At 41.2% G+C, this 16,684-nt stretch overlaps 1 protein-coding gene across 9 annotated transcripts in view; it reads right to left on the bottom strand.

Annotated features, from left to right (window-relative positions):
- CNKSR2 (connector enhancer of kinase suppressor of Ras 2) overlaps positions 1-16,684 on the bottom strand; it is a 384,996-nt gene that overhangs the window by 19,813 nt on the left and 348,499 nt on the right. For 2 of the 9 annotated variants that reach the window (XM_043504745.1, XM_043504744.1), the window contains one exon: positions 696-3,345. The exons of the other annotated variants lie outside the window; for them this stretch is intronic. In XM_043504745.1, the coding sequence (XP_043360680.1) occupies positions 3,341-3,345 (5 nt within the window). In that variant the 3' untranslated portion in view covers positions 696-3,340. Of the gene's footprint in view, positions 1-695; positions 3,346-16,684 lie in introns of those variants that run through there. 9 annotated transcript variants of the gene reach the window in all.

Below are 16,684 nucleotides of genomic sequence, written 5' to 3'. Positions count from 1 at the left end.
ATATTCAGGGGACAGTGCAACTGGAGAGACAATTTATGTCACTGTATAGATGGGGGCACTGTGACTTTTAAATGGATAATGATTTCCCCATGGATTAGTCCAGCAGCAACTATTTGGAAGCAAGTATTTCTTCAACAAAACATTCTTTTCATAAACCTAAACTGTAAGGGCACACGATGTTGCAAAAGGTTAAATGACAAATGGTAGGGACAGTTGGACATAGCTACATTACTCATCAGTCCAATTCGAGCAATACTGACTCTTGTACACAGCAATATCTGTCATGGTTTATAGGGATGGTACCTAAATAGGTTTGAATAGAGTACATATTCCTCGTACATCACCTGTTCACAGAGAACAGGAACACTACTCCACAGGATAGTAAATGTCATATTGGTATGCTTTACTTCGCTGGATACTACAACACACAGGGTGAAATTTCCAAAAGTGTTTAAGTCCAATTTTCATAAGCGCCTAAGTCACTTAGGAGCCTCAATTCCATTTTCAAAAGTGTCTTAGGCACTTCTGAAAATTGGACTTAAGCGCTTTTGAAAATTTTACTCATAGGTTTTATTTAGAACATGTCATATATGCCAATGTTCTTGCAGATTTCTTGATAAATGCACTAATTAGACCTCAGACTAATGAATCTGTAGCTTAATTTACATTTTATTTATTTAAGACATGACATTGCAAGATGTAAAGCTTGTCAGGTGCTGAATGCCCTCAACACCACTGTAGTCTGTTCTCCTCTAAGCACCACCTAGGACTGGGCCCCTATATAGCACCTTTGGTAACAAAACCTAAAATAACAACAACAAAAATTTAACAGCAATATACTCTTCACCACAGATTTCTTATGCAATTAAATGTCCAGATGCTGAATAAACTTTTGAACATGGAACATGTGCACTTTATTAACAAAATCTTTCTCCCACAATTGGTACCATAATCATGATGGAAGTGACATCTGTCCCATATCCATTAGGAAGAATACGTGTGTGCATTCCCACAGGAAAAGGGAGTAACAGAGTTTATGGACAAAGGATTTGCAGAGGCAAATCTGGGTTATTTGCCAATGAGTAATATAAATTTTTTTTATTAAGCAGAAAATAATACCTTTAAAAACCCTACCCTAATGAATAAATCAACTGTCTTCATTGAAGAAACGTTAACTGCCATTTTCCAAACTTTATTTTAAGGCATACAGAAAAAATATTTGACAAATGTGTATGCAATTAATGTCATGGGCTGCTAATTGCAGCCCTTCGGAATCCCTCTCAAAAATGGTAATGCTCATTCAATACAGTCTGTGAGAGGAAAAAATGAAGCTTAAGTTGTAATGCACAGTGGGGCAGATATATTAGCTCTTTCTGGCCTTTGGCAAAAAAAAGAGTAAATGAGCCATCAGTGGAACCCAAAATGGCAGCCAAAGGACATTTTAGATTCTTATCTTGGCTTCTGGTACTCTAATTCATTTCCAAAACATTTCATTTCTAACTGATTCTGGAGTTTAATGACAGGATGCAAAGGACTGGTTCAGGTTGCAGGGCATTCCATCAAGGTTTTAACAATAAATCTTTCAGGTTGCAGAATCTTTATGCGCTTAGCACTGATTTATCGACACTGGCAGAGGCAAGTATTTCAAAGGCAACATTATATAAAGAGATGAATTCTGCCTTTGTCAAGTGTTGGAAAAAGCAGTAAATTATATTTAAAAATCAATTCCTAAGGATACGCGAGTAATAAAAATATGGTGGGTTTATCTGTTTGGTCAACAGGCAAAAAACTGTATCAATGTACAATTTTGTAAACAACAAGTAACAGTGGGCATATTTTGCTATAATAGGCATGTTCAATTTCTTGATTGGTAACAATTAAAAATGTCAAAATCATGTTGTTAAATATATAGATTGACTTGTGAGAGGTCCATTAATGTTAAATTGAAACACAATATGCATACTGATGTATATCCAACTAGCATATATGTCATAGTATACTGGATTTTTATTTTATAAAATTAATATTAAAACTATTATAGCTTTGTTACTGCTGTAAAGCAGAGAGATGAAATTTTATCCACTGCACAATTCTTACTTGTGAGGAAAAAGAGCATAGTCTACTTATATATAAAAGGGAAATATTTATATATAACTATATATAACTATAATTTTATTGGTATTAACAGAACGCAATACCATACATTGAGCCAACAGAAAGAAAACATTTCAAAATACATTTTTAAAAGTATCTCTCCATAAGATAATATGAAATATCAAGTAATTAGCATTGACATTATAACAATACACCCGTAGCCAAATATATAAAGGAAAATCCACATTCTAATCACAGAGATAAAGGCAAACATTAACTCACAGGGAGCCAGAACATAATGATAAATAACAATATTGGAATCTACTTTGAGTGACATCCAGACAAATACTGGCCCCAAAACAACCCCATGGAGTGCGAGTGCTATACAGAGAATACCTGATGCCTGTTCTGTGAGGCAGCATCACTCACATGTAAGTCCTAGAAATAAAGAGGATTTGTGGATTTTATCTGTGGAGTCTAATAAATCCCAGCATGAGGTATCTTCTCCATCACCGTCATCCAAATCAGTTTCAGTGTGCCTTCTGATAATTCATTATAAATCATTAAACATATATTAAGTCTCCAAATAGTCTGTACACACCTTGACTTGGAAGAATACACTTAATTTAGTATGATACAGCAAGTTAACTCCTTCACTTAAGTGAAGTACACTTAAATTATATTAGCTTTCTCTGCTTTGCCTGAATGAAGTCACTGAAGTCAATAAAAACAACAGGATTTTATAGTTACCATAGCTGATCCCTCTTTAATTCCTTGAAGTCTGCAGAACACAACTGTGTGTCATCAGAGCCCTTCCCCTGCCATGACCCTCTTCCCCTTCTGTTCTCCTATGCAGGGGGCAGTATTTTCTGCAACTGCGCTCCACGTAGACAGGATATGATTTTGTGCCTAGTCCCATTGTGGAAAGGATGCATTCTTCAAAAGACTGGTAATAGGTCTGCCCCTTTAACACTTTCCTGGAGTCCCCATATCCAGACATTTGGTTGTCTATGCTTTAAAATGTCTGTTCTTTTATAAACATCAAAGTTATTCAAGAAGAATTAAACTTTCTGAACGGAGGCCATTAGGTTGCTTGCAAGAGGCTGAAGTTGAGTCTCCGTCGTGCCAATTCTCTCCGATCTAAATTCTCTAATCATTAGTTTATCAATCTGAGTCCAATCAGTTCAGTGCCAAGAGAAGTGGATCCGATTTGGCATGGAGAGGTTCTATCAACTCTCGCAGTGTATTAGCCTAATATGATAAAGCAGTGATACAATATGATGAAAGAACTGTGACGTGCCATTATTTCCATATCATATTAGTATATTAGAAATATCATGCAATCTTGATACAAGAGAAAATAGCAAATATGGCAAGATTTTCATAAGGTTTTAGCACTACAGTGCTTTTCTTGTCTGCATGCATGTGTGAGCACAAGGACATGGCACTGTTTTGGTTTTATACTACGATCCTTCAGAAATTTCAGTTTCTGGTGCACACAAGCTATGTAGGAGTGTGCAGTTTTGCATTTTCACTTTGTATAGACACTTTAAAAAAACAGAATGAAGACCAATTAAAAAAAGATCAAATAATCTAATGTATATCTACTTCCTCTGTGTAGGCTGCTTTAACCTGGATTAGCCCATTTGGCAAGCATTGGGAGAGGTCATGGGAGTAAGCGGGGAGGAGAGAGGGATCCACCTCAACCCCCTTGAATGTACAGGGCATACACAAACATGTCCTACCAACAGGTAATTATGAAAGAGCAGAAGTGGTGACATGAGATCTGACTCATTTCACTCTCCCAACTGGAGACCCAGTATTGTGAAGTTATGAATGGAAGATCAGAAATAGGGACAAGCCATTTCATTTTCCCTAACTTTTGAACATACGATGTTAGTGTGGGTTCAAACATCATCACACTCCTGAAACTTATTGGGTCTGTGTTCTTAGAGGAGAAAATACTAGCATATAGTAAAATTATATAAATATATATAAAACAGCTGCTTCAAAAGCCAGGTTGGCATAAATAGATATGTCTATTTTACTATATGCTGTATGTATTTTTATACACACATACATATACACACGTATATACATATACAAACAAACTTTGCTTTTTTAAATTTAATCACTCTGGGGAAGTGCCCCTGGATTTAAACTACACAGAATAAAAAGGTTTGTGAATATAATCTATCTTTACTAATATAGCCAAAATGTAATTTAATTGATGAGGTTCACCCATCCCTTTTCAGGAAGGAATTTTTTCCCCCAAAAGAGAACACCTAGAATGGGAAGAGGAGAAAAGATCAGGAAGTTCTGCTTTTACACTTCAGCGTACAGCAGATCACCAGGGTTGAATTAAGAGAAAAGAGCTACTACCCCAACAATGAAGAGAGATATTAACACAAATCCTGGATAGAAAGAATGATAGGCGCATTTAGTTCATCCTCAGTCTTCTCAAAGAAAAGAAGTGTCTCCCAATAGGTATAAAACTGAAATGCTATGGGGCTCACATGGAGCTGCATTCTGTCTTTAAATTCTTTGATAGTACTATTTCACAACTAGCAAGTGTGCAAGCTATTCTGTATGTCAAAGCGGAGGAGGAGTGGGGGGAGGAGAACAGCTCATATAACAATAACCTAAGTATTGAAGTCTATAGGTGTTCTTACATAATCTATTGTCTAAAATAAGGAACACTTATCCTGCTGCAACTGCAAGTAGTAAAAAAAAGATTTCAAAACTTACATGACTAACAATCCATTTTGATCAGGTATATTAAACCAGAATCCACTTTACTTCTGCACAAAACAGGCTGATCTTGTTTGTGTGTTTTTTTTTTTGAGGGGGAAGGTTGTCTGAGTGGGGAGTGAGCGGGACAAAAAATGGAAACTCCTCAGACTTCCATAAGAGTCTGAGGAGTCTGCTGTTTCTGTATTGCACCATCATCTCTGAAATCTCACATAACTGGGTTCAAGATGAATTCTCCTTCATTCTCCTGACATTTTACCAGAAATAAGTTGACTCTATGGATTTTGTGAAATGCAGCAGGATTCACTTACATTACAACAAGGCTGCATTAACTACTGGATTTCTAAAATCAGTTTTTTTATGTACCCTAAGTAAGATGACTAGGAAATCCAACATGCTTTTATAGGAGGGCCTTCCATGTTGACTGTGTCCCCCTTTTTGACTGGCAGAGTGCACCATGGCCTTCTCTGGTTGGTGGCACTGGCAGAAGACATTTTTATGGAGCTAGAATTCAATTACGTTTTCGATTAGAAGGTGACAAATTCCTCAAAGAACTTTTAGCAAGAAATTCCTGTGAAGAGGCTATACTATCAGAGTTCCATTATTAGTTCTCCACAGTGCACTATTACAGATGTGTGAATATACTGCAGTCCTATTTACTCATTGGCTGTTTAAAGGCAATCAAAATGAAAACTCATTTTTATAATTATTAAGCATGCTTGGGGGCTAAATAATTTATTTTACTACTTTACAGTAATTGCCTTTAAAATCACAACAGATGCCAGAGTGTAACCCCATATTAATAAGAAATATTGTGCTAACTGCATAATGAAGAGTTCATAAATATCAGCTTTTTATGGCAGGCACTGTATTATGTTATCATACATAGGTTGCTTAATTTTCTTTTTGCAAATCATTAACAAACTGACTCTGTATTCTTTTTTTCATAGCATTTGCCAAATAATTTAAACAAAGAAGTTTCAGCCTATGAGTTCTTTCTATGTAAACAGTTCACTTTGGTTATTGCTATTCGTGGTGTGTGACTGATCACCTAAGTCGCATGTTATTGCTTCTGTTGCCTTGCAAGAGGTCAGCTTTTCAGAAACAGGAGATCAAACGACACACAATGAACAAGTAATGCACTTTTTGTTCGAATAAACATGAGATTTGCAAATATTTTGACAATTAAACCAGCTGTAGTTAATTAATATACCCCAATAAGACACAGTGAATTGATCTGATCATATTTATTCATCCATTATTAAAACAGTTCTAAGGGCAAATGATTCCCCTAAAGTGATTACCAAACCACTTGGTAACCAAAACTGCTTTCTAGAAATCTTTGAAGATCCCTACAACTACTGGAAAAATGTAAGAAACGTGTGGTAGTGATGTATTTGGGCCAGTTCGCAGGAGTTGGAGATCCGGTCCATATCAAAAGTGGCTGCGTGAGAATGAAGACACAGGATTGTATACCAGCCCAGTGAATAAGACAGAAGGAATTTTCAGTCAGGTCCCTGAAATAGTTGGGAACATCACAAATTTTCCAAGAATGACAACAAAAAAGAAAGCAGAATGTGAGCAGAAGATTTGCACCTGTGGGAAACGATAAGGGAGCTTACTGAGACAGCAGATTTTAAAATGACTTCAGTACACAGAGTTCTAAATGAAGGGAGGGATGTAGATTGCCTCTCTTTTCCCGTGAGAGTTGCACACAGAAATGAGGGCATACCAGCAGTCATTAATGAGCAGCTATCTTGAGAGAAGCCTCACTCTGATGTGATTTTTAACAAAACGCATAATACATTACTGCAGTCTTCTGGGACCACACCTTTCAAATGCAGATGTTATGTATTTTAATTTCTAAACAGATTACAATCTGCCTAATGAATAGTAATATCTTGCTTCTGATAAATTTTCTTATTAACAAAGAAGTATACGGAGTAATAGCAGGCTTACAGAATTTCCTATTCTTGGAGTAAATACTTAATTTGCAGAAAAGCAAGTCTCTGAACTCACACTTTCTAGTGAAAACCACTGAGATACTAATTGCACCTTACATCTGTTTTCTCTCAGTTAGCAGTGTATATATGTATTTCTATCTCTATCTACATATTCACAATACAAACAGATATAGCACTCTTGAGCAGGAGATTCTGTTCATCATCTGTTCCAATAATTTAACCATATTTCCAGTACATTTAATGTATATGCATTAAGAGCCAATCCTGTGGCTTGAGTAACCAAGCTGACCTAGCAATGAATACAGACTTTGGGGAAGAAACACAGACACCATGAACGGATTCACTGCTGCTTCTGCAGCTCTAGGGCTGTTGTAACTCCCTCTCCACTGGGGGAAACTGTCAGCATGTCTGAGTATTGTGTCTGAAAAGCTATTCTGACACATCTAAACTTTTCTTGATGAAGCCCTCAGAAAACTGGCAATGCCAAAGTTAAGGTTGCCTGTGTAAACTTAACACTATATGCTTGGGAATGCACATTGCAAAACAGCATACTACTTTTTTCCACATGACTCCTGCCTTATTCAGTATGTGGGTAGGTTCGTGCTCTGCGAGAGTGAAATTCATCCCTGTGCAGAGGATCAGCACAAAACATATGCACCATTTAAGGCCACAAAACAGGACCTAAGTAGGACCACAGTGGGGATTAGGCCTCATGTTGGCCCTCTGCTCGGAGTGAATTTCATTCCAAATTAGTGATTGATATTTATTTTTATACTTATTGCTCAATGTGTGGTCTCCATGTCTATCAGGCTGCACACCATCCAATAACCATACTAAATGAGGTTGGTGTCTTGCAGACCCAGATCTCATTTACACTTCAGCCCTGTTTCCTTCATTACATGCTATTTTATATAATGGGCAGAAATGTTTTTGTTTTACTCTCTCTGTTCCTGAAAACAGCGGAATAGTTTTTGGTTGATTGCAGGGGAGCCCCTTGACTTTACTGGTCATTTATGAAGGTTTAAATAACTGGATAACTCACCAGCCCCAAACTGGTGGAATGGTAGAACTATTGCCAGCTCCAAATGGTGGATGTTGTTATAAGCAGAGCAATAGTTCTGCCATTGCTAAGGTTGAGACCAGCTTTCTGTTTAAAGCCTGATTCTTCTAAGTACTCTAAAACCTACATCCAATAAAAGGTAGGGATTGCAGAAAAACAACAGTTCCAGTTCATGAAAATTTCAAGGTTTAAAAATTTGGTTTTGCTCCAATGTTAAACAAAAATGTGATCTTTTGAAAATTTTCATGAAAAAACACGATCTCTCTCTCTATGAACAGCCACTTATCTGGAGTTTGGGGCACTCACCTGGGGTATGGGAGATCTGAGTTCAAGACCCTGATCTGCCTGAATCAGAGCAAAGATTTGAGCTTTGGACTGTCACATCCCAAGTGAGTGCTCTAATCAACAAGTATTGGCTATTCAAGGGTCTCACTCTCTCAATTCCATACTGGATCTGACAAACCTTCCTGATGAAATTTTTGCTGAAACCAATATGTTTCCACAAAACATTTTGATTAGACTAAATGGCATTTTTTGACTGAAAATAATTTTGTCAGAAAATTTTCAGCCAGTTCTAAAAATTGGGTGCCTACTATGCATTATTTACAGAAACTATTATTGGTAGATGTGCAGAGTTCTTTTCAATTTTGGTGGGGCTTCTACTTTCTTCTCAGAATTATAAGGATTCCACCATTTTTTGTTTATTTTACGTCCTCCTATCCTCAGTTGAACAGGTTTGAGTTTGGGGCAAGAAACTATGCTGGGAGCATGGGAGGGGTCTTCTTTATGCAAGACCAGAGCATTTAGTAACTTTTCTAAACTAGCATGGATGATTATTCCTAGATTCAGGAAGCCAGCTAGTTGGGAAAATAAAAACAGCATGATTGCATAGAGTTTGGCAAATGTTCATTGTTATTTGTATAAGTTTGTATACATAAAGTTATGGGTGTTACCATGTAACTGGAAGAACAAGTGCAGGAAAGAGGGAGCATGATGATGTTCATGTATATTTGCATATGTAGAAAGAGCACAAGATGCTATTTGGATTCTAGTTGTCCCTTCTCTGTAAATTGTGAATTTATTGAGCGGTTATTGACCTTTCTGTATATTTCTGAACATTCCATCCTCTAGATTCCTCTAGCAAATGACTTATGTATTTCAGTTTGATTATTCTCACTTATGAGAATTCCAGATTATACACAAAAAGGCTATATTTGGAATGGAGGCCAATGCCAGTTCTAATATCAGCATGAGCTGAAATTTAGTCAAATTATCTGTGATTGCCAGAAGTTCAACTTCATTTTACCAAAACCTCTCTAGTTTACACACTGGATAGATCCAATAGAACGCTCCCTCTGAACTCTTCCCGCCCCAACCCCACCTTGTGCAGCAGGCTCAACAATTCCAGCATACTTATCCAGTGTCCTGATTAAACCACAGTTCCAAATTGAGCCCTCATTTGTGTTTCGAAACTACTCTAATGCTTTGGACTTGAAGCTTGGAAATAATAAAGAGAATCCCTCCTTATTCATTTTGTTCTTTTCCATTTGGCAAACTTATTTTTAACTTGTATTCTCTCTAATATATTTGAATTTAAAATTGAATATTTAAAGCTAATTAGTGCTATTATCATAACAAAAAATGCTTTTTACAGATGCTTCACTGATGTCAGCATAATTCTGGGAATGTTTTTTAACTCCCTGGGAAAGCCAAAGGAAACACAGAACTTTGTGGTTTTGTATATCCAGCAAAAGAATGACTATTTTTAAAAATATCTTAGTAATGAAATGGCAAATTTTAAAAATCCTCATATTTAGAATTTGAAGGGCAAGTTACATCAGGTTTTATATTAGACTATTTCAAATGTGTTCTGCAGAGCTTGAAAATGTCTGGGTCTAAAATTAGATTGATATGATGATACCTGGAATGAGAGCCTCGCCATGCTCCAGACCCTTTTATGCTGTGTAAAAGGGAGGCAGTGGTGTAAAAGGTCTCTAAAAGCCCCAGTTCTGCCTCCTGGATCAGCTCAGTGTCAGGAGGGACTATATTGGCTTAAAGCCATTTTAAGTCCTCCCTTCCCTTGGGCTGAAAGTTCTGTGTTGTTGTCAGGACCCTGGTCTCACACCCAGACCCACCTAGGTTTTCAGGAAGTAGCTGTGGCTGTCATGCCACGTTGATGTGTTGGATTACCAGCAAATTCACAGTCTTGGGTGGGCTGGATACCAGGGTTCTGCAACTAGCTTCCTGATTGGCCATGTGGTCTTGGTCCTGATTGGCTAGTGACATATATAAGCTTCCAGCTTCCCTTCCGGCCTTGTCTGAGCAACAGCCTTTTGCCCACTAGTTGCTGCTTGGACCTACCTGACCTTGCCTTGCTGCCTCATCTGACTCTGTCAGCCACCTTGCTATATCTTCCCATTGGACTGGATCTCCTTGTGATCAGACCTCTTGGACAAATTCTGACCACTGATCAGAACTTCCGTTTGACCTGCCTCACTCCTGAGCATTACAGCATTACCCTTTGATTTCCTTGTGGTCTTGCTCCTGTTCCAAGGAAAGGGGGGAAAGGGGCATGGAAACCACCAGGGCAGCATTGCTGGCGCCCGCCAGAACATCAAGTCCCTAGGAGCAGATCACCCTCCTACAAGAAAACCAAGAAAACCACTGGCTCCAGGTGAAACCCTCATCGTTCAGGAATGGATCACAGAGAAGCAAATAGGAATGTCTTGTCCAGCAGCATGGCTCGCAGCCCCCTCAGTATCCGAGCTAATGGTGCCTTTACTGCAGCAGTATCTGCAGCAAGTTTTGTGGTTTTGTAAATCACTGCAGGGTCCTATTTATGTTGAAGGCCCATGTCTGTGTGACGGACCAAGCTGAGGTAGGTCTCGTCATTAGCCTCCTCACTGGTGAAGCCTTGGAGTGGGTATCTCCTCTGTTAGAACAGGATCATCCTCAATTGGTATTTGGGACTCCTTTCTGAGGGCTTTTAGAAAGGTTTTCAATGATCCCTACCAGGCCCTCATTGTGGAGGCTGCCTTATGGAGGCTCTGTCAGGCCGGGATCATCAGCATCATATGTGGGTTCTTTCCAATACTTGGCAGCAGATATGGCTTGGAATGAACCGGCCCAGCTGCATGAATTTAAGACAGGCTCAAGGTACGAGATAAGAGATGAGATAAGAGATGAACTAGCCCACATGAAGCCACCCCCCCTGCACAGGACTTGACACCTCTATTGAACTTCCTTTTCTGATTGACACACAGCTTAATGAGTTGTGACATGATAGAAGAGAGGATCCAGTTCAGGTCCAGGCTTCACCTGCAACCCCCTAGCCTGAGCCCACATAGGTGGATATGGCACGCGTTCGGCTGGACCCTTCTGAACAGGAATGCTGGTGATGAGAGAATATATGATTTTTCCTGGGGCTACATGGTATCTGCCTGGCAAAGGCCCCGAACTCTATACCTTTGGGAAACACCCCCGCCCAGCCTTAATAAGAAGGGGTTAAGCTTAGGTTACATAGAAAACTCCACCGGGCAAAGTCTTCTAGTTCATCCCCTCACCTGCAGCTCCAGCCACCACTCTGAGTTTAGAATTCAGGACAAGCTGTTCTCCTCCAGTGAACTTTGACTCTAGGGCAGGTGATAATTTCATGGACACCACTGTAGCCCAAGTACCTGGTCTCTCCATACAGCCCAAGGCCGCTACTGACCTGGTCAAGATAGCAATGGCTCACTGCTTGCATCTAGGTCCCAGAACAGTGGTTTCCCGACTGATGGAAGCAGTAATTGGTGGACACCATAAACTCTTCAGGTTAGCCAATCTGGTCCACATAGTTTCCTGTCATACTTGGAAATCCCTGCTTGGCCAAGCATGACCCAAGTATCTCCTGGCAGCAGCACATTGTGATGTTTAGCTTGGAGTACTGCTAAAGCAACTGCCGTTTGGCCCCCAGGCTGAAGCTTTCAAAATCCCCAGCCAGACACCCCACCCAGGTGCCAGGTGTGGAGGAGAGTACCTCAGGTCAAGCAGCAAAATGGGCTTCCTTACTTCTAGGGTCAGCTGTTTCTCTCCCCATGAGATACCAGGATTTTGCAGATGTGTTCAAAAAACAGAATGTTTTAGACATCCTGCCCATCCATTGTGAATACAACTGCCTGATGGACTTGCAGTCCAGTGCTAAGATACTGTTTGGGAGAATTTATGCTCTATATCTGAGCCTGAACTGGAAGCTCTTAAGGAATATATTTTTGAGAATCGAAAAAAGGTTTTGTTCCATAGTCCACCTCCCCAGATGGGGCCTCTGTCTGCTTTGTAAAAAAGGATGGATCTTTGAGGCTGTGCGTTGACTACCGTGCCCTGAATAAAATCACCATGTGAAATCGATATCTACTACCCTAATCATGGAGCTCCGAGACCAAGAAAGAACAGCTGGACATTCACCAAGCTGAATCTCAGGGTAGACTTAAATCTAGTCAGCATCTGGCCACAAGATGAGTGAAAAACCATATTTCAAACGTGATATGGCCATTTTGAACAACTGGTGATGCCTTTTGGCCTTACCAATGTGCTTGCCACTTTTCAGCACCGGTGAATGATGTTTTGTGGAATACATTGGATTACTATGTGGTTGCTGACCTAGATGACATTTTAACCTATTCTGAGGATCGACCCAGGCCTGAGCAGCATGCGAGCAACATATTAGGAAGGCTTTGCCATCATTGACTCTATGAAAAACTAGAAGACTGTGTCTTCAAACAACCCACCGTAGAGTCCAAAGGAGTCCACATGGATCCCTGGAAGGTAGAAGTAAGCCATGATCGGGCAATGACCTGAAGCATTTGGGAAATCAAATGCTTCATTAGATGTGCAAATGTTTATAGGCACTTTATATGGGATTACTCTCAAATTCTGGTTCCCATAACCTCCTTGGTCAAAACCCACGAAATTTTTCTGGGTGGCAGAAGCCCAACGTGTTTTTGAATGCCTGAAAAAAAAATGTTCACCATTGCTCCCATCCTCAAAGACCCTGACCGAAGTCAGCCATGCATTCTCGAAACTGATGCCTCCAACATTGCCATCCGGTTGTTGCTGTTGTTCCAAATAGAGTCTCCAGAAAGAGCTCGATCCCTGTGCATATTTCTCTTGAAAACTCTTCCCCGCTGAATGTAATTATGCAATTTCAGATAAGGTGCTGCTGGTCATCAAGATGAAAACTGGAGGCACTACCTGGAAGAGACAAAATGCCCTGTGCAGGTATATATCAACTACAAAAATCTGGAGTGCCTGAGCTCCGCTACAGCTTTGAATCAATGACAATTAAGCTGAGTTCTCTTCTTCTCAAGGTTTGATTTTACCACCACATACTTCCCTTGCACTAAGAATGGAAAAGCAGACACCTTCTCCAGAAAATAAGAGCATACCAGTGACCCTAGGGAATCCGATGTAGAGTCACCCTGTGTCCTGAAACAGCATCACTTCCTTGGAGGATCACTGCTATCAGATTCAATGGCAACCACATATTCTGCTCTTCAAGATGACTCTTTTGCCCAGAGGCTCCTAACCCCTGATACCAACCCCCCTGGCTGAAGTTACACAGAAATACAGACTTCTTTACCTTCAAGGACTTATGTCAGATCATGCGACACACCTGTGTCCCTACAAAGGTAGCTCAAACTAAATCCTTTGGGATGCTAATAGCTGCTGAGACCCTGCAAGGCCTTGATCACCATGGACTTCATTGTCGAATTCCCCTAATCCAAAGGTTGCTGTACTATACTAACAGTGGTGGGCCAGCTTACAAAGATGGTGCACTTCATTCCCTGAACACAGCTCCCCACCACTGAGGATACCACCTGTCACCTCATCTTGCCACCATGGCCTCCCAGACCATATTACTTCAGACTGGGGACCCAAGTTTGTGTCATGGTTTTAGAGGGCAGTATTCCCCTTACTAGAGGTGTATTTCCATACCTCAACGGTCTCTCATCCGTAAACAAATGTCCAGTTGGAAAGAATGAGCCAGGTACTGGAACAGTACCTATGATGCTGCACAAATTTCCACCAACATGACTGGGCTTCATTGATTCCACATGCAGAATTCGCATATAATAATGGACAACACATCAATCATATGAGCTTGTTTTTTTGCTAACTACAGTTTTCACCCTGCACTGCCTATGGCACCCGCAGCCTTGAATCCAAGAAACCCAAATCCAACAAACCCAAGAGGGGGTAGGGTGACATCTTGATGCTCTCAAGATAATTTCAAGCATTATGCTGACTGTCACTGACAGGGAGGTCCCATTTTCATAGTAGGACAGCAGATGCAGCTATCAGGTAATCATCTCAAGGCTGGCCAATCCATCTGCACACTAGATCACCAATATGTAAGTCCTTACCAGATCTGCAGACAAATCAACCCAGTAACCTTTAAGCTTTGCCTTTTCCCATCCCTGAACATGCATTCTGTATTTCATGCTTTCCTCCTTAAACCCCTCTCTGACAATCCCTTCCTTAACCCAAAACAGCTCTCCCACCAATTCAGATTCAGGGACAAGAAGAGTATCTCATCCAGATATGCAGAGGAAAGTTGTGGTACCCTCATCAATTGGGAAGGATCAGACCTGTGAACCAGCTTACCATGTACACAGCCCTGGAAAAGTGAACATCGTCCACAGGGCACACCCAGATAAACCCAAGCTTGCGGCACCCTGAGGTCACCCCAAACGGGGGTAATGTCAGGACCCTGGTTTCAAACACCAGTCTCAAACCTAGGTCCACTGGGTTTTCAGGAAGCAGCCTTGGCCCTCATGCCAAACCAATGCACTGGATTATCAGTAAGGCCTTCTTAATTTGCGATATTGTGGAAATTGTAGATCCTGCAATATTAGGCTTCCACGGCAATTTTGTCAGCCCAGGGTGGCTGGTGGCAGGAGTCCCATGGTCAGCTCCATGCATGGCGGGGCTCCTGCTATTGGCCCTGGCCGGCTGACAGCCAGGGCTCCGACTCTCAGCTCCTGTGTGACTGGCAGCCCCCTGTCAACCCTGCTGTTAGCCCCATGCATTAATGACTGTAATACAGTTGCAGCAAAATGTCAGGTTATCAAAAACATTATCAGGCATAACATAATACTTGAGCATTTAGATCGTTCCAGCAAATTTTTCTTAAATAAATAGGTCGTCTCTGGCTTTTCCAAATTACTGCGATTAATAAAGGTCCATGATTACTTTCCTGTGATTTTCCATGGCTTGTCCCAAATCAGCTGCAATTATTTGACAATCATCACACGATTCAAGCAGGGCCTTAATTATAAGGGAATTCATGGACTTGATTGGGCCAGCTTCTTGCATTCAGTGACCTGCTTTGTGATTGGCTAGTGACTATATATAAATTTCCTTCTTCCATTCTGACCTTGTCTGAGCAACAAGTCATTGCCCACTAGTTGCTACTAGGACCTACCTTGACCCTTCATTGCTGCCTTGTCCAACTCTGCCTTGCTGACTCACCTGAGCCTGCCAGGTGCCTTGCTATACCTTCCCCTTGGATTGCATATCCTGGCGATCAGACTCTTGCATGAACTCTGACAACTGACTGGGACTGCCCTTAGACCCAATGACTCTCACGCATTACAGTTGTGCCAGTGATGCAACACAAGATCTCAGCCTTGATTCTCCACAGCTTTGCACCTGGTGTAGTTATTTACAGAGTGACCACTTTGCACAATCATAAATGACTACACTGGTCAAAAGCATTGGAGCATCAGGCCCAATATTGAAATAGATAAGAATGGCCGTACTGGGTCAGATCAAAGGTCCATCTAGTCCAGTATCCCATCTTCTGACAGTGGCAAATGACAGGTGCTTCAGAGGGAATGAACAGAACAGATAATCATCAAGTTATTCATCCCCCACTGCCAATTCCCAGCTTCTGGTTATAAATATATTAGCTGTAGACACATACACTAGACAGATCAGATAAATAGAATATTTTGTCTTTTTTTCCCCCTCCCAACTCAGCTCAATTTCCCATCTCCACCTACTGCTCAGCCTTCCCCTTTCCACATGTAAGGATCCATGGACTAGAACCCAGGTCTGCAGAGCCTTGTATGGCCGATATTCTTACAGTGCAACCACGAGGCTATGAAGAGCCACAGCCGGCGCTAGCCTTAAGCAGACTAAGCAATTGCTTAGGGGCCCAAGCAGCTCAAGGTTTGGAGGGGAGGCCTTATTAATTATTAGTATGTGTGGGGCCCCAAAATATTCCTGCTTAGGAGCCATAATGGGCTAGCACCAACGCTGGCCACAGCCAGGAAGTACTGTGGTGAGTAGGCGCCACGGGAAGTACCGCCCTTGGGATCCAGAGTGACAGTACCCCATGGCCCTCTGATTGGCCAAGCCCCATATTTAACCATGAAGGGTGTCCCAGGAAGCTGTCTGGGCAACCACAGACTTCGAGCCTGCTGCATCTCCAGACCTCACCTCATCTCCTGATCTCTAGTCTCTGATCCCAGCCTGACTCAGACACTGATTCCTGTCTTGTAATTCCAGCTTGTTACTACCTCTGATCTCTGGTCTCCGACCCCGGCCTGACTTTGACCCTGACTCTTGCATATTGAACCCTGTTCTAACAATTCATCTAACCCAGTGGTGGGCAACCTGCAGCCCACGGGCTGCATGTGGCCCATCATGGTAATCTGATTACGGGCCATGAGACATTTTGCTGATGTTGACCAGTCATGAGCACGGCCCCCCCCGCAGCTCCCAGTGACCGCGGTTCGCCGTTTCTGGCCAATGGCAGCTCTGGGAAGTGGCT

Source organism: Dermochelys coriacea, chromosome 1, assembly GCF_009764565.3.
Source record: "Dermochelys coriacea isolate rDerCor1 chromosome 1, rDerCor1.pri.v4, whole genome shotgun sequence".
NCBI classification, from domain to species: domain Eukaryota; kingdom Metazoa; phylum Chordata; order Testudines; family Dermochelyidae; genus Dermochelys; species Dermochelys coriacea.
The sequence above is the reverse complement of the archived record's forward strand: the minus strand, read 5'-3'. Positions and strand labels throughout refer to the sequence as shown.